Source organism: Lepus europaeus, chromosome 4 (genome assembly GCF_033115175.1).
Source record: "Lepus europaeus isolate LE1 chromosome 4, mLepTim1.pri, whole genome shotgun sequence".
Lineage (NCBI taxonomy): Eukaryota > Metazoa > Chordata > Mammalia > Lagomorpha > Leporidae > Lepus > Lepus europaeus.
The window spans coordinates 33,596,392-33,623,679 of NC_084830.1; the positions used below are offsets into that span (position 1 = coordinate 33,596,392).

At 36.0% G+C, this 27,288-nt stretch overlaps 1 protein-coding gene across 1 annotated transcript in view; it reads right to left on the reverse strand.

Annotated features, from left to right (window-relative positions):
- PKHD1L1 (PKHD1 like 1) overlaps positions 1–27,288 on the reverse strand; it is a 180,747-nt gene that overhangs the window by 33,376 nt on the left and 120,083 nt on the right. Inside the window, exons 56-67 of the mRNA XM_062189474.1 lie at positions 21,749–21,878; positions 20,268–20,386; positions 15,369–15,498; positions 13,793–13,966; positions 10,113–10,216; positions 9,451–9,580; positions 7,829–7,950; positions 5,215–5,305; positions 2,239–2,387; positions 2,035–2,157; positions 1,049–1,160; positions 852–968 (exon numbers count right to left, since the gene is read on the reverse strand). Coding sequence (XP_062045458.1) covers positions 852–968; positions 1,049–1,160; positions 2,035–2,157; positions 2,239–2,387; positions 5,215–5,305; positions 7,829–7,950; positions 9,451–9,580; positions 10,113–10,216; positions 13,793–13,966; positions 15,369–15,498; positions 20,268–20,386; positions 21,749–21,878 — 1,501 coding nt within the window. The remainder of the gene's footprint in view (positions 1–851; positions 969–1,048; positions 1,161–2,034; positions 2,158–2,238; positions 2,388–5,214; positions 5,306–7,828; positions 7,951–9,450; positions 9,581–10,112; positions 10,217–13,792; positions 13,967–15,368; positions 15,499–20,267; positions 20,387–21,748; positions 21,879–27,288) is intronic.

Here is a 27,288-nt window from a genome sequence, read left to right on the forward strand (position 1 = left end):
GTAGGGATAAATGTGGACTTACAGAGAGTGGTGAGTGACAGGCTGATTCATCAGGCTTCTGGGAGGAATTAGATTGAATAGTCAGGGAAAAGCCGTTACATGGATCTGTGGATCCAAGTACAAAAGGTACAAAACCCAGAAAAGTGGGTACAAAAAGCAGATTATTGCCTACCAAAAATATACAATACAGAAGAATTCCTAAAAATCTGATGGCTAAGAATGCTTTCTCTAACAGATGTCAGCTAATCACTGTCTTCAGTCACTTCAACTCGTGCACAACAGGCTTATAAATGCAGTAGGCTTGGTGGAGAAGGAGAGTTTGTGTGGACTCAATAGCCTCAATCCCTTCTGTCCAGGGTCAGTCGAGCTAGTTTTGCAACTTCATCTCTTAATCAAATTGCCAGGCATTGAAATCAAAGCTGAGTCTTCACTGCTGTTTCTCATGAGACAAAATACTTAATTAGATTAATGTTGAGAATGTCAGAATTATTTTACCCTGGGAAGGATAATAATTCATATTGAGTGGTATTGAAATGTATTCCTAGATTAATTTTCCTCTCTTGCTTAGAGATACTCAGTACTATAATCCTGGAACTTGCAGTCATCTAATTACATGACATTCTGTATAACATCGCCTTGGACTAAAGAACCCACTTTTGGCAAGTGGTGGGCAAATGACAACGAAATCACAATGGGACAATTCCTCCAAGTTCATACTGCAGTATCTGGAAATCTTCACCCTTACAGACTAGGGGAATAGAAAAGTTCACCATATACTCCTCATCCATTCCCCCATCAACATCTATAGAATTTCCTTGAACAGATTTGTGAAAACCCGTATTCAAACTTGCCTGAGATGTCCAAACGGCCACTGATAGCATTATAACTCATGATCCCTGCATGGGGCTTCCGGGGTGCCATGTTATGGGCTGAAGCAAAGGTAGGCCAACAAATCCCACTTCTCCCACCTTTCATAAAAAAGAAAAAGTTAGCAGAAATTGAATATGCATTCATGTGAACACCAACATTAAAGTTCCAAATTTTTCACCTGATAGAGGTCTAGAACTCCGATGGGAAGCAGTGAGTTCAATGTTGGGATCATCATTGGTCAGGATATCCGAGCAATTAAATTCAGGACTACTTCCAACAATTAATGAGTTCTATTAAAAAGGCCAAATCATATAGAATTAATAGTAGCTCTTCTCAAAGAGAATATAATAATAAATAATATTTCATTCTAGTGTAGAAAAACACAAACTTTATTTGAGTAATGGATCATTTATTCAACAAAGACAAAAACAATACGCTTGCTGTCCTGACAAGAATGACTCTCAGAATGGGAGGGGGGAAGAAAGATATGTAAATAATTACATGTAACAGCAATGGTTCCATGATGGAAATATATCTGGGGAACAGTAGGAACAAAAGTAGAGTGTCATTAGTGGCTAAGTTAGTTCATGAAAACCTTGATGGAAGTGAAAATTTAATTCTTTTAAGATTAATAGGTGGGAGTCAGCGCTGTGGTGTAATAGGCTAAGCTTCTGCCTGCTGTGCTGGCATCCCACAGGGGGTGCTGGTTCATGTCCCGGCTGCTCCTCTTCTGATCCAGCTCTCTGCTTGCGGCCTGGAAGAAGAGTTCAAGATGGCTCAAGTGCTTGGGCTCCTGCACCCACACGGGAGACCTGGAAGAAGCTCCTTACTCCTGGCTTCTGATCAGCCCAGCTTTGGCCATTGTGGCCTTTGGGAAGTGAACCAATGGATGGAAGACCTTTCTTTCTGTCTCTCTCTGTAACTCTACCTCTCAAATAAAAATAAATAGAAAATCTTTAAAGAAAAAGATTCATTGGTGATAAGCAGGAAGATAAAGGTGAGATAAAGAGGAAGAGTTTCTGGTCAGAGGGCAATGAGCAAAGGCAGGGCATTGTGGACTAAGCAGGGATAGACATCAAGGAAATTATTCTTATTAGTCCTTTAATACTTTTACCCATCTCACAGTTGATCTTTCACTATATTGTGGCTCTATTTATTTCTTACCTGAATCTGTACTTTTTTACTGGAAATTTTGTGAGATATGGCAGCTGGCGTATAAATCATTGGAAAAATGGCCATTCCATTGTCCACCAGGGTCACATTATAGATATGCACACTCTCTGTGGTCTACAATGCAATTTGTAAGTTACATAGTACAAAGGACAATCACAAAGAAAACAAACAATCACCATCTTCAATAACACTTACCTGAAAATAAATTCCATAATCCCAACATGCCCAAATGGTAAATCCCTGTATAAGAGAGCATCTAGGCTGGCCATCTTGGTTCATATAGATACCATATAAACCTCCATGGGCTTCATTGTTGAACCACTTTTCCATGGGATTATCCTGACCTTGAAAGGAAATAAGGAATCTGTGAGTAATCATTATAGATAATGTCATAGAGTGTTAATAAGAACAATCAGTTAAACTTAATAAAATTCATTAAACACAGATGTGTGTGCACACACACATATGTATATAATTCCAATGTAGATTTTAATGAGATAATCAAGTATTTTCACAAGCCTATGTTTTGATTTACTGTACTCAATCTTTGTCTATCTATTCATCATTGCTTAGAATAATTACATATCTATTCATTTGGAAAACACTGATATAGTATAAACACCCATGAATTATAACATGTAATATCTGTTTAAATATGAATTTTATTAGAAAGAGCATGGTGTTTAGATTCAAACAAAGCTCAGCTTGAAATACAAAGACACTGCTTGCTACCTGGAGAATGCTTTCCCTGCACACCCTTTTGTTGTTCTCTGCCCACCCCATGTTCAAGTTGAAACACTTCCTTAAGAGGCCTTCTTTGAATATTTGGTTCACAATAGTATGTCAGAATCTACCTTACAATTAAGATTTTTTTCCACTTGATAGTCTATCATTAATTATTCATGAATTAGCCATCTCCTCCCTCCACTTAGAATATAAACTTCTTTAGAGAAGACACTATGTCTGACTCACTCACCACTATATTCCTGAAGTCTAGATGTTAGCTGAGTTAATGTATGCCTGATTTTGGCAAAGATGTTTAACCTTTTAGAACCTCATTTTCCTCCTGTATAAAAATTTTTAATGCCTAATTAAGGACTATTTTAAAATGAAATAACTCACATCAACTCCATTGTGAATATTCTCACTAAATGGAAACTATACTCATTATTAATATACAGCACAATTAAAGTGGGTTATAATGAAAGTTTTCCTTATGCCCAAATCAGAACAATAACATTAATAATTCCCTCCTAAATATGCAGAGTACCATCTCCAGCTCTCTTACTAGGTCTCCTGTCATCTGACTTCGTACTATATGCCACTGATATTTTTTTCCCTTCATCATAGTCCTTTGGGGTTTACATTTTCTTTGTGATCTGCCTGGTCTTGATTTTATTCCCCATAAGATATTTATACACCTCTCCCTTGAACCCACAACATAGCATTGTGAACAAGTGTGGCTCCAACTCTGGACTCAGCAAATGGCACTTTTCCTAGCACTCTGGGTGATGAATTAGATAAAATAATGTACGCTGCTGGAACTTAAGTGCTCCATTTCTCTGTGGTGTCTCCTATTTCACTTGCCATCAATCCAAACCTCCTTACAAACACACTCAATTATTTAATAATGTCAACATAGTATAAAAAACATTACATGGCATTATACCTATTAGTAAATATTCATAGTTTGATTTACTAAAAACAAAACAACTTAATATAGATTGTACAAAAGTCACATATTTCAAGATTTTAACTCAAAAAAGCCACTGTAAGATGTTAAGGACTAAAATATTTAATAAGAGTGTATACCAAGGAATCAATTAGATCTGTTGAAAAAGTTGTATTCCTTTAAATTAAATTTTGCAAAAGAATAAACTTAGCTTAAATCCAATAAGTTTTTAAATTGACAGAAAGATACTGATTAAAAGAAACTTGAAGTTAAGCTTATTGTACTTGCATATGAAAAATAGGTGAAATTTTTGGTATATAAATTATACTTTATTAAGCTGCTAAGAAATGACTACACTAGATGGTGATAGAATTTTCAGAGAAAGCCCCATTTCCTTTAAATTCCTTTAACTTTTTAAACAGGTAAAGTCTGAAGTTTTTATTATTTATTTTATTTTTGTTATGGTAATTATTCATGTGCATGTTTGATAAACCAAGAGGTTAGGGAAAATAATCCCCAGTCACATGTTCCCACTCAATTTCGATCATTTATAGTGTTTACACTTTCAGTGTTTCTTTACATAAATATAAAGACCATACACATTCTTATTTTCTTCCACAAAACACATGTACAAAAAAACAGCATTATTTAGACTTTTCTGCATCTTCCATTTATCACTTAGGAATATCCTGAAGATTTCTCCATATCAAAGAGTTCTTCTGCCTTCTATTTGAGAAGGGCCTGGTGACCCAGTGCTTGATTTTCTACAACTTGTCTGCCAGTACAGGACACAGGGTGGTTTGTGTTTTTCTGCTAGTACAGATAATGCTGTGATTAATAACCTTATTTTTAAATCAATTTTCAACTGTATAAAGGCTACTGCTGGTTAGCTTAGGAGAAGTGAACATGCTGAGTTAAAGGCAAATGTATGGATGATGTGGGTACATTTTGTCAATTCCCCTATGTAGAGGTTTTAACATGTTTTTCCCTTCAGCCAGCAGTATGTAACGTTCCAGCTTCCCAACAGCCTTACCAGAAGAGTAGACGTTCAGTTAATTCTTGATTTTTATCCATCTAATAGAAATTATCTGAGAACTCTATCTACTTTGATGTTCTCATGAATACAGTTTATGACATAAGTAGTGAGAATTTATTCTGTTAAAGACTAAGTATAAAATAGTGGCAAATTCTTAACAGGCATGTATCTCTATTTTTGTAAAGGAGGACAAGTCCTCAGTATGACAATACCACCTCAATCAAGAACTGAAGCTGCTGTTAGAGTTTATGGAAAATAAACTTAAGAAAACAAAGTTTTCCATAAAAGGCTATCCATTTTTCTTTAGCTCCAATGTTGCCTTGGAATAGCTTACCTTGCTGAGTTCTTTAGTCTCTAAAACGAAGAGATATTACACACTGAATTAACAAGCAATAATTGTTTGTTCTAACAAATTTGGACAAAATGTTTCCTAGTTTTTGTAATTCTGTGCTATAATACTTACCTGAACAAGGTTCACCATCAATGCGGTATCCTGCCCTTCCGAATCCCGCAACGACGTTATTTTGTAATACTGTATTGGTCCCTCTATTTATCTAGCACAATAATTTAAAAAAAAAAACACTCTGAATCAGGCTATTACATAATTCCACACTGAGAGTAAATACATAACAATTTTTTTTACTCATGAAAACCTTCAATTACGATGATATTTTCAGGAGGAAAAATTTAATTCATTATCCATCCTTTTCAAATATATATTACAAATGAAGTCTTGAAATTACATTAGATTCTTTGTGTAAAACAAGGTGCTACACCCAGAACTTCATTAGAAGACTGTATTAAAGAGATTTTTAAAAAATTTTGGTAGGGGCTGGCACTGTGGCACAGTTGCTGCCTACAGTGCCAGTACCCCATATGTGTGCCAATTCGATTCCTGGCTGCTTCACTTCTGACCTAGCTCTCTGCTAATGTGCCTGAGAAAGCAGTGGAGGTAGCCCAAGTGCTAGGTCCCCTGAAACCTATGTGGGAAACTTGCAAGAAGCTCCTGGTTCCTGACTTGAGCCTGGACCTGCTCCAGCTGTTGTGGCCACTTGGAGAGTGAACCAGTAGATGGAAGATTCTCTCTTTCTCTTTCTCCCTCCCTCCCTGCCTCTCACTCCCTCTCTCTGTAATTCTGACTTATAATAAATAAAAAAATTCAGCTACAAAATCTATAAATTTATAGGTCATAGACCAAAGTCCCATATTTTAGCAAGTTTACAAGGATTTTGCCATTCTTTCTAGTTATATTTTGTAAACAATGTAATTGATTTCATAATAAAAAGATAAAGTGATTACAGTGTACCATAAGATTTGATGGAGACATTAACTAGTTTAAATAAAACCTGTTATAATAAAAGAAAAACTAGATTACCACAAGAAATGAGTAACTGCTACACAATTTATACTATGAGCCAAATCTAAGTGGTAGAAAATGAAAGCATAAAAAAAATTTCAATTTTGGGGGTAGACTTATGGCTCAGCATCATAAGCTGCTACCTTCAATGCTGGCATCCCATAAGAGAGTACTGGCTGGAGTCCTAGCTGTTCTGCTTCTGATGTAGCTTCTTACTAATCTACCTTGAAAGGCAGTGGAAGATAGACCAAGTATCCTGCTAACTATGTTGGAGGTCAGGATTGAGTTCCAGGCTCCTGGCTTCAGCCTGACCCAGTCCTGGCTTTTGCATGCATTTGGAGAGTAAACCATTAGATGGACTCTTTCTGCCTCTCCCTCATCCTCTTCCTCTCCCTCTCCCTCCCCCTCCCTCTCACTCTTCTCTCCCAATATATACATACACACATTTAAGCCATTTAAAAAATATTTACTTTGGATTATGGTATCAGTAAAACAGTCAAAAGTCTTAATTATTTGAAGCATATGAAACATTCTTATTTTAAAAGATCATGATTTCAACAGAGTAATAGAATCAATGAATATAAAATAAGTATCATTTTTCAAAGATACAGATAACTTTAAAGGTTTGAAATTGGCATTTGATTACACTCTAACATAAATAGATGAAAGCAGAATATTTATGTATATTGTTTTACTTTTAAAATTTCATCTTAAGGTAAACATTAATAAATTGTCCAAAACCAAAACTCAATTCTTATCACATCTTTCTAAATTTCTTTTTGTTATTATTATTTTTTTTTTTGACAGGCAGAATGGACAGTGAGAGAGAGAGACAGAGAGAAAGGTTTTCCTTTGCCATTGGTTCACCCTCCAATGGCTGCCACGCTGTGGCTGGCGCACCGCGTTGATCCAAAGGCAGGATGCAGGTGCTTCTTCTGGTCTCCCATGCGGGTGCAGGGCCCAAGCACTTGGGCCATCCTCCACTGCACTCCGGGCCACAGCAGAGAGCTGGTTTGGAAGAGGGGCAACCGGGACAGAATCTGGCACCCCGACCAAGACTAGAACCTGGGGTGCTGACGCCACAGGTGGAGGATTAGTCTATTGAGCCGCGGTGCCAACCCCTTGTTGTTCTTACAGTATAGGCAAATGGTATTAACACAAGAGGAAGCTGACTATCTTCTCCAAACTCTTTCTTTATGCTATTTTCTGGCTTGCAAACTCAGTCTACAGCTAAACAAAGACCTATAGTAATTGAAGAAACTTCATTGAAAATTACAAGGGTCATTAGTTATATTAGATTAAGTACAAATAACCTTGCACTTAGAATCATAATTCTAGATGGGAAAGGTATTTTAAAAATGCTATCCTTTATCATTCTAATTTTCTAAATGAGGGAAGAAACTAGATTCAGAATTAAGTAGCAACATTCATAAGGCATTCAATGAGATGCAGTGAGACCCTGTACAAATTTGAAAATAACAAATCATGTTGGAGAAGAAATGAAATAAGATAACTATTTAAACAAATAGACATCGACAGAAAGAAAAGAACAATGACTATCAGAGTTCATATCTTTTTAATAGTTCATTCACTTGTATTAATTTCTTAACCACTATCTGAGGAAGAAATAGCTTTTAATACTATTTTGAAGTTTATTATTTCTACAGAAAATGCAATTTTAAATTATAATTATGAACAATTATAAAGTTGTTCTCATTACCTCAATTGCTGCATGCCAGAGGGTAGAACTTAAATCTTTTCTGTTCTGATAGGTTCCTGGCCAAACTGAAAGCACAACCAAATTTCCTCGGACTCTGTTGGCATCCCCCCATATCCTTATGCCTGTACAGACAGAAAAAGAGAAAGGGAGGAAATGAAGAAGGGGAGTTGAAGCGAAGAAGAAAACCCATAAAATTTGTATGTCACATTTTAAATGAATACTGTGTGTATAACGTTTTTCATTTTTCCCATGAAATCATTTTTCTAGTTTCAGCCTGAAAAATAATCCTTTTAGATTTTATTTTATTTATTTTAAATATTCATTTATTTATTTGAAAGAGCGACAGAGAAGCAGAGGCAGAGAGAGAGAGAGAGAGAGGTAGAGAGAGGTAGAGAGAGAGAGCGAAGTCTTCCATCCACTGGTTCACTCCCAAAATGGCCCCAACGGCAGGAGCTGGGCCAATCAGAAGCCAGGAGCCAGGAGCTTCTTCCAGGTCTCCCACATGAGTGCAGGTGCCCAAGACCTTGGGCCATCTTCCACTGCTTTCTCAGGCCACAGTAGAGAGCTGGATTGGAAATGGAGCAGCCAGGACTGGAACCAGCGCCCATATGGGATACTGGCACTGTAGGTGGCAGTTCTACCAGCTTTGCCACAGCGCCGGCCCCCTCTTAGATTTTAATCTGAGTCCTCTGAACTAACTCTTGGATATTGAACTCTACCCCTTTAATTAACTATGTGAATTAGAATCTTCTGGTGAGATTGTTAAATATGTGGACTCCACTTCAGATTTTAACAAATATAAACATAAGTTTTAAATACATTAAGAAAATCTACATTATTTTTTACTGATATAAAAGAAACATGCATAAAATTGTACATAATTTTGTATTAAATAATAACCTTTTTGTGAATAATCTTTGTGGCAATATGTGAGGAGCATTTTAAAAGTCATATTAAATGAAGAGTGATTAGATAACTCATGTTAAGATCATGGTCTACTAATAATTCTTCATGGTCTAAGCTATACTGCCCAATAAGATAACCATAGCCACATGTGGCTACTTAAATGTAAATTAAGTACAAAAGTAAAACTTTCAAGGGCAGGCATTGGTCTGGCAGTTAAGACTCCAGATAAGATGCCAACTTCTTACAACAAAGAACCCGGGTTCTATAACTGACTCCAGCTCCTGACTCCAGCTCTCTGCTAATGAAGACCCAGGAAGTGGTGGTGAAGACTCAAGTGATGTGTTTCTGCCATCTACCTGGGAAACCTGAGTTTCCACCTCTTGGCTTCAACCTGGCCTAGCCCCAGATGTTGCAAGCATTTGAGGTGTGAACCAGTGAACGAGGGCTCTCTTACTATGTCTCCTTCTTTGCCTCATTCTCTGTGTTGCAAATAAATATATTCCAAAAAATAACAGTAAGAATGAAAAATTCAGTTCCTCCATCACACTAACCACAATTCAAGTGTTTGAGAGCCACCTGTGACTTATCATATTCACTAGCATAAATGCAGCCATTTACACCCTCACAGAAAAGTCAATGAAACAGCATGGCTCTAGAGTGTACAGATGATAGCCTCAGAAAGACATGTCATTTGGACCAAAATATTATTCTGTTACCTTCTCCCACTGTAAAGTGAATGATGTTATCATCAATGTCCAATCCATCTGTCCCAAACACACCAATAGCCGGGGAGAAGCCATGATGAAAAGCACACCCTCGAACGTAAGATAAGCCATGTTCTTGGAGCTGTAGAACATTGGGATTGAGTATTTTAAAAATAAAGTTAAGGCATATTAAAGAAAGAATATGAAGTAGGTGTGTTTTCAGTGAAAGAGCTTGATCAAAATTCGATTTAGTTTCCCTTAAGGGAAATGATAAGCTCTCTCTCATTCTTACATTACCAGCCCTCTCAGAATATTTATTTTTTCACTTTGATGGTGGCAAAGATATACAGATATGCTCTCCATTTGAAAAATTTAAGCAATGGTCACTTTATTTAGTAGAAACCATTGGGGAAAATATTTTGGGTCATTGAAAAATGAAGTGGAGCTGTGTACCACTATTATATATCTTTAATTTTAAGTTACTTCTCCCATGGTTTTACCTGACCTTCAGTGAATGCATGAAATAAGTGAACCAAATGCTGCTATGAATCTAAAAATTTAGTAGGAAATATGTCCAAGAATTATAGTTTTAGCTATTCTAAGATGTTAAGTCAAATGAAACTAAAAATATTTTATTTTGAATATATGCAAAAAATTAAAAACAAAGTACAAACCTGTCCTAGGTTAAGAAATGTTATAGCATATCTTGGATCTGTGCTATCCCTGAAGCCTTCTTGGCCACTGTGATAAAATTCCACATTACTTATTCTTGCATTTCCTAGGAGTAGGGAAAATTTCAAAAATAACATTTCTTTCTTAGAACAAAACATTTTTGAAAAACAAAGTTGTTCAAATTTTTCATGGAATATCATTTTTCAATGCCTTTTTTAATCCAGAAAAGGCAGTATTTTTTAACCTCTTTTTATTGCTTCCTCCCCCAAGAACCTTTATAGACATTTTTTCATGAGTAGCTTTCCCTCCCCATAAAACAGTAACAGCAAGGATTTATTATCTATCTGTTAATACTCTTATACAGCAATCATTTGGAGGACCACAAATCTTTGTACTAAGTTTCCTTTGTCACCAAGAACCAATTTCCTCCCCCTTGGGAGTGATACTGCCTCATTGAGAATGCACGTATGAAGTATGAGGTATAATGTACCTGACATTTGAGTGCTAACCCTATAAACAGCTTTTAAGGCCATTATCTTTCATAATCTCTTTCAGAATATGCATTACCAATTATCCACTAGGCAGTTTGACATAAATACAATTGCGGTGACAAGAGGTAATCTTATAGGTTAGCAATAACTGCAATGACAATCTATGACAGGCTACTATGCCAGGTGCTGTACTAAGTGCTACACAAGCAATGTTTATAGAAAAACCTAAATGGGCCAATAACCCACACAGAAATTGAATCAGTAATAAAGACACGCCCAACAAAGAAAAGCCTAGGACCACATGGTTTCACTGCTGAATTGTACCAGACACCTAAAGAAGAACTGGCTCCAATTCTTCTCAAGCTATTCAAAACAACTGAAAGGGAGGGAATCCTCCCAAATTCCTTAATGAAGACTACATCACCTTAATTCTTAAGCCTGAAAAAGATACAACACAGAAAGAACTACAGACCAATTTCCCTGATGAACATAGATGCAAAAATCCTCAGCAAAATATTAGCCTATTGAACCCAACAACACATCAGAAAGATCATTCACCCAAACCAAGTAGGATTTATCCCTGGTATGCAGGGATGGTTCAACATTCACAAATCAGTCAATGTGATACATCCTATTAACAAATTGAAGAACAAAAACCACATGATTATCTCAACAGATGCAGAGAAAGCATTTGATAAAATATAAACCCCCTTTCATAATAAAAACTTTAAACAAATTGGGTATAGATGGAATATCCTTCAACACAATCAAAGTAATTTCTGACAAATCAATGGACAGCATCCTATTGAATGGGGAAAAGTTGGAAGCATTCCCACTGAGATATGGAACCAGACAAGGATGCCCACTGTCACCACTGCTATTCAATATATATAATCCTGAAAGGCTTAGCAAAAGTCATTAGACAAGAAAAAGCATACAAAGGGATACAAATTGGGAAGGAGGAAGTCAAACTATTCCCATTTGCAGGTGACAAGATTCTTTATATAGGAGATCCAAAAGACTCCACTAATAGACTATTGGAACTCAAAGAAGAGTTTGGTGAAGTGGTGGGATCAACACACAAAAGTCAATAGCTTTTGTATACACAGACAATGCCATGGTTGAGAAAGAATTCCTAAGATCAAGCCCATTCACAATAGCTACAAAAAAAATCAAATACCTTGGAATAAATTTAACCAAGGATGTCAAAGATCTCTACAAAGAGAATTACAAAACAAAGAAATAGAAGAAGACACAAAAAAAAGGAAAAACCTTTAATGTTCATGGATTGGAAGAATCAATATTATCAAAGTGTTCATACTACTGAAAGCAACTTACAGATTCAATGTGATACCAATAAAAATACCAAGGACATTCTTCTCAGATATACAAAACACAATGCTGAAATTCATATGGAAACACAGAAGACCCCAAATAGCTAAAGCAATCCTTTACAACAAAAATAAATCCAGAGGCATCACAATACCAGATTTCAAGATATGGAGCAGTTATAATCAAAACAGCTTGGTACTGGCACAAAAACATGTGTAGGACAATGGAACAGAATAGAAACTCCAGAAATCAATCCACGCATTTACAACCAACTTATCTTTGACAAAAGAGCTAAAATCAATTCCTGGAGCAAGGATAGTCTCTTCTACAACTGGTGCTGGGAAAACTGAATCTCCACATACAAAGTATGAAGCAAGAACCCTACCTTACACCTTACACAAAAATCCAATCAAAATGGATCAAATACATAAATCTATGACCTGATACCATCAAATTATAATAAAACATTGGTGAAAACCTGCAAGACATTGCCAAAGGCAAAGAATTCTTGGCAAAGACCCCAGAGGCACAGGCAATCAAAGCCAAAATCAACAAATGAGATTACATCAAGCTGAGAAGTTTCTGCACTGCAAAAGAAATCCTCAGCAAAGTGAAGAGTCAGCTGACAGAATGGGAGAAATTATTTGCAAACTATGCAACTGATAAAAGATTAACATCCAGAATCTATAAAGAGCTCAAGAAACACAACAACAAAACAAACAATCCAGTTAAGAAATGGGCAAAGAACTTAAATAGGCATTTTTCAAAACAAGAAATTCAAGTGGCCAACAGACACAAGAAAAAGTGCTCAGGATCACTAGCCATCAGGGAAATGAAAATCCAAACCACAATGAGGTTTCACCTCACTCCTGTTAGAATGGCTTTCATATAGAAATAAAACAAAAATGTTCGCGAGGATGTGAGCAAAAAGGTACCCTAATAAACTGTTGGTGGGAATGTAAACTGGTAGAGCCACTGTATAAGACAGTATGGAGATACCTCAGAAATCTGAATGTAGACCTACCATGTGATCTCACCCATCCCACTCTTGGAAATTTATCCAAGAAAATGAAACCAACATATAAAAGAGTTAACTGTAGCCCCATGTTTATTGCAGCTCAATTCACAATAGCTAAGATAGAGAATCAACCCAAGTGTCCATAAACTGAATACTGGATAAATAAATTATGGGATATATACCCAATGGAATACTACACAGCAGTATAAAAAATGAAATCCTGTCATTTGCAAAAAAATGCATGCAACTGGAAACCATTATACTTAGTGAAATAAGCCAGTCCCAAAAGGACAAATACCATACGTTCCCCCTGATCTGTGGTAACTAATAGAGCACCTAAAAGGTAATCTATAGAAGCGAAATTGACATTTTGAGATTCAATGATTGTTAACAGCCCCATCTCTACTGTTGAGGACAATATTTTTTTCTTCATATCATTTGTTGAACTCTTGATTTACTGTAGAGTTAAGCTTATGAGTAAAAGGTAATCTGAAAATAGATCTTTGTAAAAATTAAGAGTGGGGACTAGGAGAGAGAGGAAAAAGGGTGGGAATGTGGGCAGGAGGGAGGGTAAGATGGGAAGAATAACTATGTTCCTATATCTGTATATATGAAATACATGTAATTTGTATACTTTAAATAAAATTAAAAAAAATAAAAAATAAAATTTTCTGTAAATAAAGAATTTATTTGGAGAATAATGCTTGGGTTATGTAATCACTCTTAAAACTTTATTTCCCATGTAATCCTATTAAGGGGAAAAATTATTTTAGAACTGACTAAAAATAGAAGAGATCATGTTATAGTTCACTTAGAAAAATAAAACTAAATTTATACTAACCTGTAAATGTCATCATATTTTCAGTGAATGAGCCAACCAGGACATGCGCACCAAAAGAGTCCTTGGACCAACCTGGGTAATCTTCACCAACTATTTTGATGTTCCTACTCAGTATCCCAACATCAGCTGCTAATGTGTAGCTCTGACCTGTTCCAGAGATGTGATATCTTTCAGCTGCAATAGAAGGACAATTAGATTATTCCCACTGCTGAGAAATGCCTGTCTTTATTGGTATCATCGCAGTTCATAGGATAAATATTTCAAAAGTCAACAGAAATGAATGAATTTACTAGATCTACATGCTTAAATACACATGGAAGACACTTTGAAATTAATATAAACTAATTCATAAACTGAAGTACAACAAAACATTTCTGCTCTTTATACCTAAAAGATTATAATTGGCAAATATAGTAGTGCTTAACAAATCTTAAAGCTGGTTTGCAATCACTTCAGATTACACATAAAAGCACCGTTGTACAGCAATTTGAGAAGTTTGTTGTAATTCTGATAGATGTGGAAATGAGATAGAGAAGTAAAAGAATAAATTGCTCAAGGCTATGAGGACAGTCATCAGCACACAGATATTATTTCTCCTGACACCTAAATCTTGGCTCGTACCATTTTCCCTGTGAAATTTTTATATCCACCACAATGATTTATGAACATGTAATTTGTTATCAAGTATAATTTGTATATTTACAATTTACTGATTTGTAAAATCAATAACCTAAATTACAACCTACATTTCTAGAAATCGTACTCCAAGACCAAGAGGTGCATGTTAAAGAGAAATATTTGGTATTTTAATAAAAAAATCTATAATATCAGACTTCAAAAATCAATTGTTCCATAGTTAACTAAAAACAATTATTTAGTAATTAATTATAACTAAAATGAAAGATTCTTCAATAAAAGCTGTTTTTGATTTTAAGAAAAAATATAATATAGGATGATAGATGTATGTGTTTCTCTCAAAATACAGCTTTAAAGAGTTCTTTAAACTTCTTTTGCATGTTGGACATCTGGAGTTTCCATGAGCATCAGAAACCTCTGGAAGGCTGTTTTAACTTCACACTCCTGTCTGCACCAGCTTCCTGAGATTCAGATGAAGGTAGCATGTCAAATGGGAAGATGTTGACCTGTTCATTCTCTCTGTGAGAATTACAACTTACCATTTCACTGTAGCTTATATAAAAGCAATTATAGCTGACGAATGTATTCATGGAACAAATCAGGACAAGATGTTTAGAGATCAAGGGATCTTAAATTTCAGTGTGTGTAAGAACCACCTAGAAGCTCGTATAGAACAGAAAGTGCCCAGGCTTACCATAGATGTGATGTAGTATGTCTTTACTGAACACATGCTGAATGAATGAATGCACAATGCAGGAACTCTGGGTAGTCAGCACATAAATGGTAGCATTCCTTGGGTATGAAGCCAAGTGAAAGGCTTCTCTAAAATATTTCTGACATGTTTTATCAAAGAATTGTAACTACAGGGTAGAGCACTTGAATGTGAATATTATAAGACATTTAGATTATATACCTGCTTGGCTCAAGAGCAGCCACTTACCAAGGTGAGTGTAGGATAGGCTATCATTAAGAATGAGAATTTTATGATCATGCAGGATTTTAATGATCCTTCTAGTTTCTGTCTGGTGGAAATCATAGCTTGTGGTTGTTATCACAATCTCTTCTCCTTCCTTCAAAAAATTCAAGTGTCACATTTAAAACCAATTTTAAAAATAGGTTTATATTTTCATAATAAGAACTATTAAATAATTCTAATTAATTTGTCTATTAGCAATCAGTCTATAACCAGAAAAAAACCACACTATACAATTAGACTTCTAAAAATCAATATGCTTGTGTTTGATATTAAGAATTCTAAAGTTGAGACTGTCAGCTTTTCCTTAATTTTCATTCAATAATTTAATAAAAAACAAGGCAGTATACATTTTAAAAAATTAAATAAATCAAAGGATTTGGTTTGCTGTTGTTTTTCTAGGTCCTTGAGATGCATTGATAGCTCATTTATTTGGTCCCTTTCCAATTTATTTTTTTTTAAGATTTTTTAATTTATTTATTTGAGAGGTAGAGTTACAGACAGTGAGAGGGAGAAACAGAGAGAAAGGTCTTCCATCCATTGGTTCACTCCCCAATGGCCACAACGGCTGGAGCTGAGCCACTCTGAAGCCAGGAGCCAGGTGCTTTTTCCTGGTACACCATGCAGGTTCAGGGGCCCAAGGACTTGGGTCATCCTTTTACTGCCTTCCCAGACCACAGCAGAGAGCTGGACAGGAAGAGAAGCAGCCGAGACTAGAACCTGGCACCCATATAGGATGCCGGCACCACAGGTGGAGGATTAACCTACTGCTGCATAGCATAGGCCCCTCCAATGTCTTGAGGTAGGCACAAATTACTATAAACTTTTCTCTTAACACTAGTTTTGCTGTATCCCATAAATTTTTTTAAAGATTTATTTATTTATTTGAAAGGCAGAGTTACAGAGAGGCAGAGTCAGAGAGACAGAGAGAGGTCTTCCATCTGGTTCACTCCCCAAACGGCTGCAATGGCAGGAGCTGGGCCCCTCTGAAATCAGGAGCCAGGTGTTTTTTCCAGGTCTCCCCTACAGGTGCAGGGGCCCCAGGAATTGGGTCATCTTCCACTGCTTTCCCAGGCCATAGAAGACAGCTGGATTGGAAGTGGACCAGCAGGGACTCGAATTTGCGCCCACATGGGACACCGGCACTGTGGGCAGCAGCTTTTCCTGCTACACCACAGTGATGACCCCTAACCCATAAGTTTTGATGTGATGTATGTTGTCTTCATTCATTTCCATAAATTTTTTGATTTCACTTTTATTTCTAATTTGACCACTGTTCATTCAAGAGCATGTTGTTCAGTCTTCGTGTGTTTGCATATGCTCTAGGGATTCTTGAGTTGTTGATTTCCAGCTTCATTCCTTTGTGATCAGAGAAGATGCATGGTATGATTTTATTTTTTTTTTAATTTGCTGAGACTTATTTTATGGCCTAGCATGTGGTCTATCCTGTAGGATGAAAAATTCTGTAAGTATCTGTTAGGTCATTTTGGTCTATTGTGTAGATTAATTCTGTTGTTTCCTTGCTGATTTTCTGTCTGGTTGATCTGTCCATTGATGAAAGTGGGATATTGAAATCCCCAATTACTATTGTATTGGACTATGTTTCCCTTTAGATGTCTTAACATTTCTTTTAAATAGCCAAGTGTCCTATAAATGGGTGCATATACATTTATTACAGTGACATCTTCCTGGTGAATTGATCCCTTAATCATTACATAGTACCCTTCTTTGTCTCTTTTAACAGTTTTTGTGTTAAAGTCTTTTTTGTCTAATATTAGCATGGCTACATCAGCTCTTTTTTGGTGTCTGTTAGCATGGAATATCTTTTTCCATCCTTTCACTTTCAGTCAGTGTCCATCTTTGTTGGTGAAGTTTGTTTCTTATAGGCAGCAAATAGATGGGTTTTGTTTTTTAATCCATTCAGTCAGTCCATTACCTTTTAACTGGAGTGTGGAAGTCATTTCATTCAAGGTGACTATTGATAAGTAACGAGTTGGACCTGCTATTTTTCCATAATTATTCCTATTATTTACTTTGGATTTCCTTCGTACTTTAACTGGGAGATTTTCTGCCTTCACCTTCTTTCACAGTGGTGACCACTTTTCTGTGTTTCTATATGCAGCTCATCCTTAAGCAATCTTTTGTAAGGCTGGACGAGTGGTGACAATTCTTTTAATTTCTGTTTGTTATGGAAGGTCTTTGTTTCACCTTCATTCATAAATGAGAGCTTTGCAGGGTACAGTATTCTGGGTTGAAAGTTTTTTTCTCTTTAGACTTCGACTATATTTCACCATTCTCCCCTAGCCTGTAGGGTTTCTGATGAGAAGTCAGTTGGAGTCTAATTGGAGATCCTCTGAAAGTAATCTGGTGTTTCTCTAGTGCACATTGTAGTATCTTTCTTTTATGTTTTATTGTGGAGAGTTTGACTACAATGTTTTGTGGTGAGAATTTTTCCTGGTCACATCTATTAGGAGTTTTGTGTGCTTCCTGTACTTGAACTTCCCTTTCTTTCTCCAAATCAGGGAAGTTTTCTACAATTATTTCATTAAAAAGGGCTTCTAATCCATTTTCTCTTTCCATGCCTTCAGGAACTCCTAAGACCTGTATGTTTGGTCATTTGATAGTATCCCATAAATCTCCAACACTGTTTAGTTTTCTAATTTCTTCTTCTTCTTCCTTCTTCTTCTTCTCCTTCTCCTTCTTCCTTCTTTTCTTCTTCTTTCTTTTTCTTCTTCTTTCTTCTTTCTTCTTCTTTCTTCTCCTTCTTCCATTTTTTTTGTCTAACTATAAAATTTCCAGAGATTGTCTTCTAACTTGGATATTCTTTCTTCTGCCTCACTGAGTGTTAAGGCTTTCCACTGCATTTTTTATTTGTTCTGTTGAACTCATTTCCAATATTTTGTTTTGATTTCTCTTTAAAACCTCAATTTCATGGGAAGAATTTTCATTCATATCATGTATGGATTTCTTTAATTCATGGATTTGCTTCTGATTACTTCTAAGTAATGCTATGATAAATGCTTTGAATTTCATTTCTGGAATTTCTTCAGTCTCTTCATCTTCATATTCTAGCATTGAAATGTTGTGTTCTTTTAGGGGCATCATGTTATCTTCCTTAATCTTGTTTCTTGTATTGCTGTGTTGCTGTGTTTATTTTTAGGCATTTGTGGAGATACTTTTTTTTTTTCCCTGTGATGGCTTTTATTCTTGGACTATACCTCTGTGGCTCTGTGGAGTGTCTTCTCTTTCAGTGAAAACCCTGAGGTATGTGCTGGGTGTGGTCAGGGAACTCTGTTCAGTGTTCTGGGGTGGGGAAATGCCCAAGGTGACTCCCAAGTTGGGTGTGGTAATCTTTTTGTTGTTGTTGTTAGAGGGGATCTTTGTTCAGCTCTGTTGGCATAGTCTCATGCTTACCTCCTCTCCTCCAAGTAGACCAATTCCTGGGCACTAGCCCCTGTGGGTACAATAATCTTCCAAGCTGCCACAAGAACCACACAAAGAATCTGTACAGTCCTCAGTGTGAGCTTGGATCCTGCAGCAATGACCCTCACCAGGTAATCAGGTATCCTATGAATACTAATACTTTTAAATAAAAGTTAGGATAATGTTATTAAGGCTTGAAAAATTCCCAGCCCATCCCTTTTGAAAATAATTAACTGTTCTTGTTATTCATGAAAGGTGGGAAAAGCTGAGGAAAGTTAAAGGGGTAGGCCAAGTCATAGAATCCTTGAATATTAAGTTCCTCCTTTTCATCCAGCCTCTGCTCAAATGTAACCTTCTCTGGAAATTCTATTTAATATTATCTACCACCCCCTACTGTGGAAGACTATCAAACTGCCTATTTTATCTTTTTCATCCACACACATTATAATCTGAAATTAACAAATATTTGTTGTTTAGGTTCTGCCTCTCCCATTCCAATGCATATTCCATCATAGCATGGATTAATTTCTTCACCACTGAATCCCCAATTTTTAGAAAAGCATCTGACCCTGGCTAAATACTACTTGGATAAATAATATACAGAAAGTATTCATTAGTTATCAAAATATTTATGAATTGGAGATGTAATGGTGCTATAGAAGCAAGTTAATTGCTCTCTCTGAAAGGAATAGAATAATCACAAATAAGAATACATTGTACATAGAACACAATATCTTAAGCCTTCTTCCATTTATCAATTTTAAACAACATTGAGAGGGCAAACCCATATGTTTTGTGAGGTGTATTCACTTGCTCAGAAAAAGGCAGTCTTTGTTCTGTGATTCTAAGGCTCATTCTCACCAGAAAGGAACTGATTGAGATCTGAGAACTTGGAAATGGAATCCATCCTTCCCTCTAATCCTTTAGCATTAAAGAGTGTTTGTAAAGCATGTGAACTAAGGCATGTGAATGTTTATGAGTATAGCAGAAATGGAAATAACCAGAATTTATATTCTACCCAAATCTCTCATTTAACACAGGTATTATTTGAATATCACTGGGCATGAAGATTTGTTTTCTTTCCAAAGGCTTAACATTAAAATCACAAATTTGAAATGAAGAGGTAACTAAGATAACAATCACAGTATTTAAAATAATTCTAGTTTGTGTTTTCTAAGAGTTTCTGGTGAACAAACATATTTTAACTCAATCTATTTTAACTCAAAACTTACACATTTTTCCCTCATATATGGAAGGACCTTGAGGCCATATTTTTTAAAAAATGGTCCCTAACAGGTCAGCATTTGGTAAGCTCATTGTAAAACATCATTTCTCATCTATGCAATCTCATGAGAAAATAAGAGTCTACAAGAATAGATCAAAATTCCTTTTAAGTGGACCCACTGTGTATATCCATTTTCCATCACATAATATTTTCACTACCTGCCAGTCCACAGCATCCATCAAAGATAGGACTTTGGAACCTGCCTCTGCAGTTTCTGACAATTTAGTTTTATATATTGAACGTGGAATTCCATGAAGATCCAGCTCTCCAAACACCCCTAGGAGAAAAGCATACTCTTATTTACTTGTCACTCACTATTGAGTCAGGTGCTGCTATAAAATAAAATTATTCATTGATATATTTTAATAAATGTTAAAGTATTTTATGAGTACTCGAATGAATGAGTAGAATAGATTGCAGTTATCTGCTTAGGGCTATGTGAGAAGCCTTTGACCCTTTGACCCACTTCTCTGGTACATAAAAATTAAAGCCAGTACACACAAGTACATGAATAAGAATATTTCCCACAATATTTGAAAATATTAGAAAGCTATAGTTAAATAAACATCAATAGAGGAATGACAAAATAAATTTTAATATATTAATACAGTTGATTATTATGCTATAAAAAGGAAGAGTTTTGTCTATAAGTATTGATCTAGAAAGATATCTATAACATAAAGTGAAAAAAGAAATTTGCATGATAGTATTTTTAGTTTGGCCATGCTTTTAAAAAATATTATCATGACAAATATAAATATAGGCATAGAGTAAAAAAATGGGAAGACACATGAATAAAAATTAACTAATGTTACCTTAAGGCAGATAGAGTGGAAAGGTATATATTTATTAATATTTTCTTTTGATGCTGTTCTGTGTTGTTTGCAGTATGACTTTGGAAATAAAATGTAGACATATAATAACAAATATATATTTCTTAAGATTATATTTGTCTGCCTCAGGACATTTGCTGGTAGAGAGCTGACTAATCTTGAGCCATATTTTTAAATCTTTTTTAGTGATTGCACAGCTATTGTACAATTGTACATATGTTTAGATGTGCCTTCTGAATAAATGTGCAATAATATTAATAAAGGCAGTTGTTCACTGTGACCAAATGAGCTCTTCCAGACCTTTTGCTCTGTGGGCTGGGTTGGGAATATGCACAGTAAACCAAGTTACCTGGGAAACTAAAGTTCAGCACCTGATGTAATTGGATAGCTAATAGCAGAGTTGCCTGACACATGGATTATTTATTAGTTAACACTGTACATGGAATATTTTTGTAGAGTTATCTTTTAGAACAAAAGAACTAAAATATGAAAAATATGAAAAGGAAAAACTGGGAAGAAACCAGTCCAGAGAAATATACATAGAGAGAGACTCGTTAAGGTTAGTTTTGTAATAAATAATGTTACATTTTGGTATAAAATAGATTTTATCTATTTTATCTAGTATAATGTCCTCTGATTGACTTCTTTAAAAATCTCTACTACTTTTATAACACTTTGCTATAAATAAATGTCTATAAAAGCTTCTGATACCATCCCACAACAAACTGATAAGTACTTTAGTGCTATATATTTAAAAATAGATTCTCAAAACTGATGATGATTTTGGTTTTGGCAAACTCAAATACCTAAGACCTTTGCCCCTTGATTTGGTCCATTTGGAAGAGTCCATTCTGGTGAAGAATGATTTCCTCTAAGAACAATCTGCAGTTCTCCTTTGAAAGGATTATCTTCCCATCCGCCAATTAGTCTGCCTCCCTGCAATGAAGCAGAAGAGTGTTAACATTTAAAAATCAAGCAGGTTTTTAAATCCTGCATAAAAAGTAATTAAGAAATCACTGGCAGTCTCCCTTAGTAAAGACAAATGTACCTTGTTATATATAGAACAGCACACTGAGAGTGAGTTTAACCCATTCACTTTAGATTGGATAGTTTAAAGCACTTCTCCAAGGTCAAATTCAATATTTTTTTCCCAAATATTTGTGTTATTCTTTTTTTTATTTAGTAAATATAAATTTCCAAAGTACAGTTTATGGACTACAATGGCTTTTCCCCCCATAATTTCCCTCCCACTCGCACCCCTCCCATCTCCCATTCCCTCTCCCATTCCATTCACATCAATATTCATTTTCAATTATCTTTATATACAGAAGATCGATTTAGTATATATTAAGTAAGGATTTCATCAGTTTGCACCCACACAGAAACACAAAGTGTAAAATACTGTTTGAGTACTAGTTATAGCATTACTTCACATTGGACAACACATTAAGGACAGTGATCCTACATGAGGAGTAAGTACACAGTGACTCCTGTTGTTGACTTAACAATTTGACACTCTTGTTTATGGCGTCAGTAATCTCCCTAGGCTCTTGTCATGAGTTGCCAAGGCTGTGGAAGCCTTTTGAGTTCACCAACTCCGACCTTAATTAGACAAGGTCATAGTCAAAGTGGAAGTTCTTTCCTCCCTTCAGAGAAAGGTACCTCCTTCTTTGATGGCCCCGTTCTTTCCACTGGGATCTCACTCACAGAGATCTTTCATTTAGGTCTTTTTTTTTTTTTCCCAGAGTTTTTTGGCTTTCCAAGCCTAATATACTCTCATGGACTCTTCAGCCAGATCCGAATGCCTTATGGGCTGATTCTGAGGCCAGAGTGCTGATTAGGACATCTGCCATTCTATGAGTCTGCTGTGTAACCTGCTTCCCATGTTGGGTCCTTCTCTCCCTTTTTGATTCTATCAGTTACTATTAGCAGACACTAGTCTTGTTTGTGTGATCCCTTTGACTCTTAGACCTATCAGTGTGATCAATTGTGAACTGAAATTGATCACTTGGATTAGTAAGATTGGTACATGCCACCTTGATGGGCTGTATTGGAATCCTCTGGCACGTTTCTAACTCCACCATTTGGGGCAAGACTGATTGTGCATGTCCCAAATTGTACATCTCCTCCCTCTCTTTTTCCCACTCTTATATTTAACAGGGATCACTTTTCAGTTAAAATTTAAACACCTAAGAATAATTGTGTGTTAATTACAGAGTTCAACCAATAGTACTAGAACCAAAAAAAAAAAAATACTAAAATGGGTAAAGTATTACATTGTACATCAACAGTCAGGACAAGAGCTGATCAAGTCACTATTTACTGTCAGAACTGCATTTAAAACCAAGATCTCACCCAAGACCTAAACTAGTGGTATTTTAACAGACCCTGCTATATTGAATGCAATATGTCATATACAAATAAGACTCTTCACAATTACATCTAAGATATGGTATTTATGAGCCATCACTGTTAATCAGAGCTACCATTAAATATTTGCTGATTTGGGGGCCAGCTCTGTGGTGCAGTGGGTTAAGCCACAGTCTGCAGTGCCAGTGTCCCATATGGGTACTGGTTTGAGTCCTGGCTGCTCCACTTCCTATCCAGTTCCCTATTAATGCACCTGGGAAAGCAGTGGATGATGGTCCAAGTCCTTGGGACCCAGAGAGACCTGGAAGGAGCTCCTGGCTCTTGGCTTTGGTCTAGCTGAGTCCTAGCTATTATGGCCATATGAGGAGTGAACCAGTGGATGATTCTCTCTCTCTCTGTCTCTCCCCTTCTCTCTCTCTGTAACTCTGCCAGTCAAATAAATAAATAAATCTTTAAATAAATAAAAATGTTTGCTGATTCTATCTAAGGCATAATATGTAATAACCTATAATAATTATATCATTTAATCATCACACCAAATTCATGAGTTGATATTTTTATTTTTATTTCACAGGTAAGATAACTGATGCTGAATGAGACTGAATAACTTTCCCAAGGTTATCTAATGAACAATGAGGTAAGCATTCAATTCCAGTTTTAATTCACCTCAAAACCCATACACCTAATCAGAATATTATGTGCTTTAAAGCATTAAAGGCCAAGTTTCCAGATTTTATCTTTTCTCTCAAACAAGAACTTCTAAACATTTTTAGTTTTTAATGGTGCATAATAGCTTTTTGGTTAGGTCATTATTTTTCATAAACAATAATAAAATGCTGACAGAAAAATTAAACTGATTAAGCTATAACATGTTCAGGATCATCTGACGTTTATGAAAGAATGAGATTATTGTTTCAAACCATTGATACATTTCTATTCATCTGCTCTTGCTTTCATAATTCCATCCATGTGCATTTGTTTTAAGAAACACTGGTGGTTTTCTATCCATTTCTGATAGATTTCCCTGTTTGCAGGCATACAACTCTTTGTAGTAATTTCTGATGATTCTATTTACTTCTGTGGTGTCTGTTGTTAAATTTCCTTTTTCATCTCTGATTTTATTGATTTAGGTCTTTTCAGAAATGGATGGATTCCTGGACACATGCAACCTACCTAAATTGAAACATGAAGAAATAGAAAACCTAAACAGACCCATAACTGAGAGAAATTGAAACAGTAACAAAGGCCCTCCCACCAAAGAAAAGTCCAGGAGCATATGGATTCACTGCTGAATTCTACTAGACATTTAAAGAAGAACTAACTCCAATTCTTCTCAAACTATTCAGAACAATCGAAAAAGAGGGAATCCTCCCAAATTCTTTCTATGAAGCCAGCATCACCTTAATCCTTAAGCCAGAAAAAGATGCAGCATTGAAAGAAAATTACAGACCAATATCCCTGATGAACATAGACGCAAAAATCCTCAATAAAATTCTGGCCAAGAGAATGCAACAACACATCAGAAAGATCATCCACCCAGACCAAATGGGATTTATCCCTGGTATGCAGGGATGGGTCAATGTTCGCAAATCAATCAATGTGATATACCATATTAATAGACTGCAGAAGAAAAACCATATGATTATCTCAATAGATGCGGAGAAAGCATTCAATAAAATAAAACACCCTTTCATTATGAAAACCCTAAGCAAACTGAGTATAGAAGGAACATTCCTCAATAAAATCAAAGCAATTTATGAAAAACCCACGGCCAGCATCGTATTGAATGGGGAAATGTTGGAAGCATTTCCACTGAGATCTGGTACCAGACAGGGATGCCCACTCTCACTACGGTTATTCAACATAGTTCTGGAAGTTTTAGCCAGAACCATCAGGCAAAAAAAAAGAAATTAAAGGGACACAAATTGGGAGAAAGAAGTCAAACTATCCCTCTTTGCAGATGATATGATTCTTTATTTAGGGGACCCAAAGAACTCTACTAAGAGACTACTGGAACTCAACGAAGAGTTTGGCAATGTAGCAGGATATAAAAATCAATGCACAAAAATCAACAGCCTTTGTATACACAGGCAATGCCACGGCTGAGGAAGAACTTCTAAGATCAATCCCATTCACAATAGCCACAAAAACAATCAAATGCCTTGGAATAAACTTAACCAAGGATGTTAAAGATCTATATGATGAGAATTACAAAATCTTAAAGAAAGAAATAGAAGAGGATACCAAAAAATGGAAAAATCTTCCATGCTCATGGATTGGAAGAATCAATATCCTCAAAATGTCCATTCTCCCAAAAACAATTTATAGATTCAATGCAATACCAATCAAAATACCAAAGACATTCTTCTCAGATCTGGAAAAAAATGATACTGAAATTCATATGGAGACACATGAGACCTCGACTAGCTAAAGCAATCTTGTACAACAAAAACAAAGCCGGAGGCATCATAATACCAGATTTCAGGACATACTAAAGGAAAATTGTAATCAAAACAACATGGTACTTGCACAGAAACAGAAGGATAGTCCAATAGAACAGAACAGAAACACCAGAAATCAATCCAAACATCTACAGCCAACTTACATTTGATCAAGGATCTAAAACCAATTCCTGGAGCAAGGACAGTCTATTCAATAAATGGTGCTGGGAAAACTGGATTTCCACATGCAGAAGCATGAAGCAAGACCCCTACCTTACACCTTACACAAAAATGCACTCAACATGGATTAAAGACCTAAATCTATGACCCGACACCATCAAATTATTAGAGAACATTAGAGAAACCCTGCAAGATACAGGCACAGGCAAAGACTTCTTGGAAAAGACCCCAGAGGCACAGGCAGTCAAAGCCAAAATTAACAACTGGGATTGCATCAAATTGAGAAGTTTCTGTACTTCAAAAGAAACAGTCAGGAAAGTGAAGAGGCAACTGACAAAATGGGAAAAAATATTTGCAAACTATGCAACAGATAAAAAGTAAATAACCAGAATCTACAAAGAAATCAAGAAACTCCACAACATCAAAACAAACAACCCACTTGAGAGATGGGCCAAGGACCTCAATAGACATTTTTTTTTTTTTATTTTTGACAGGCAGAGTGGACAGTGAGAGAGAGACAGAGAGAAAGGTCTTCCTTTTGCCGTTGGTTCACCCTCCAATGGCCGCCGCGGTAGGCGTGCTGCGTCCGGCGCACCGCGCTGTCAATAGACATTTTTTAAAAGAGGAATTCCAAGTGGCCAACAGACATATGAAAAACTGTTCAGGATCACTAGCAATCAGGGAAACGCAAATCAAAACCACAATGAGGTTTCACCTCACCCCAGTTAGAATGGCTCACTTTCAGAAATCTACCAACAATAGATGCTGGTGAGGATGTGGGGAAAAAGGGACACTAACCCACTGTTGATGGGAATGCAGACTGGTTAAGCCACTACAGAAGTCAGTCTGGAGATTCCTCAGAATTCTGAATATAACCCTATCATACAACCCAGCTATCCCACTCCTTGGAATTTACCCAAAGGAAATTAAATTGGGAAACAAAAAAGCTGTCTGCACCTTAATGTTTACTGCAGCTCAATTCACAATAGCTAAAACCTGGAGTCAACATAAATGCCCATCAACAGTAGACTGGATAAAGCAATTATGGGACATGTACTCTATAGAATACTATACAGCAGTGAAAAAAAATGAAATCCGGTCATTTGCAACAAAATGGAGGAATCTGGAAAACATCATGCTGAGTGAAATATATGTCCCATAGGGACATATATCATTTGTTCTCCCTGATCGGTGACAACTAACTAAGCGCCAAAAAGGAAACCTGTTGAAGTGAAATGGACACTATGAGAAACAGTGACTTGATCAGCCCTTATCCTCACTGTTGATGAACAACTTAATACTTTATTCTTTTTAGTATTTTTTTTGTTCTACTTAATACTATTGGTTGAACTCTT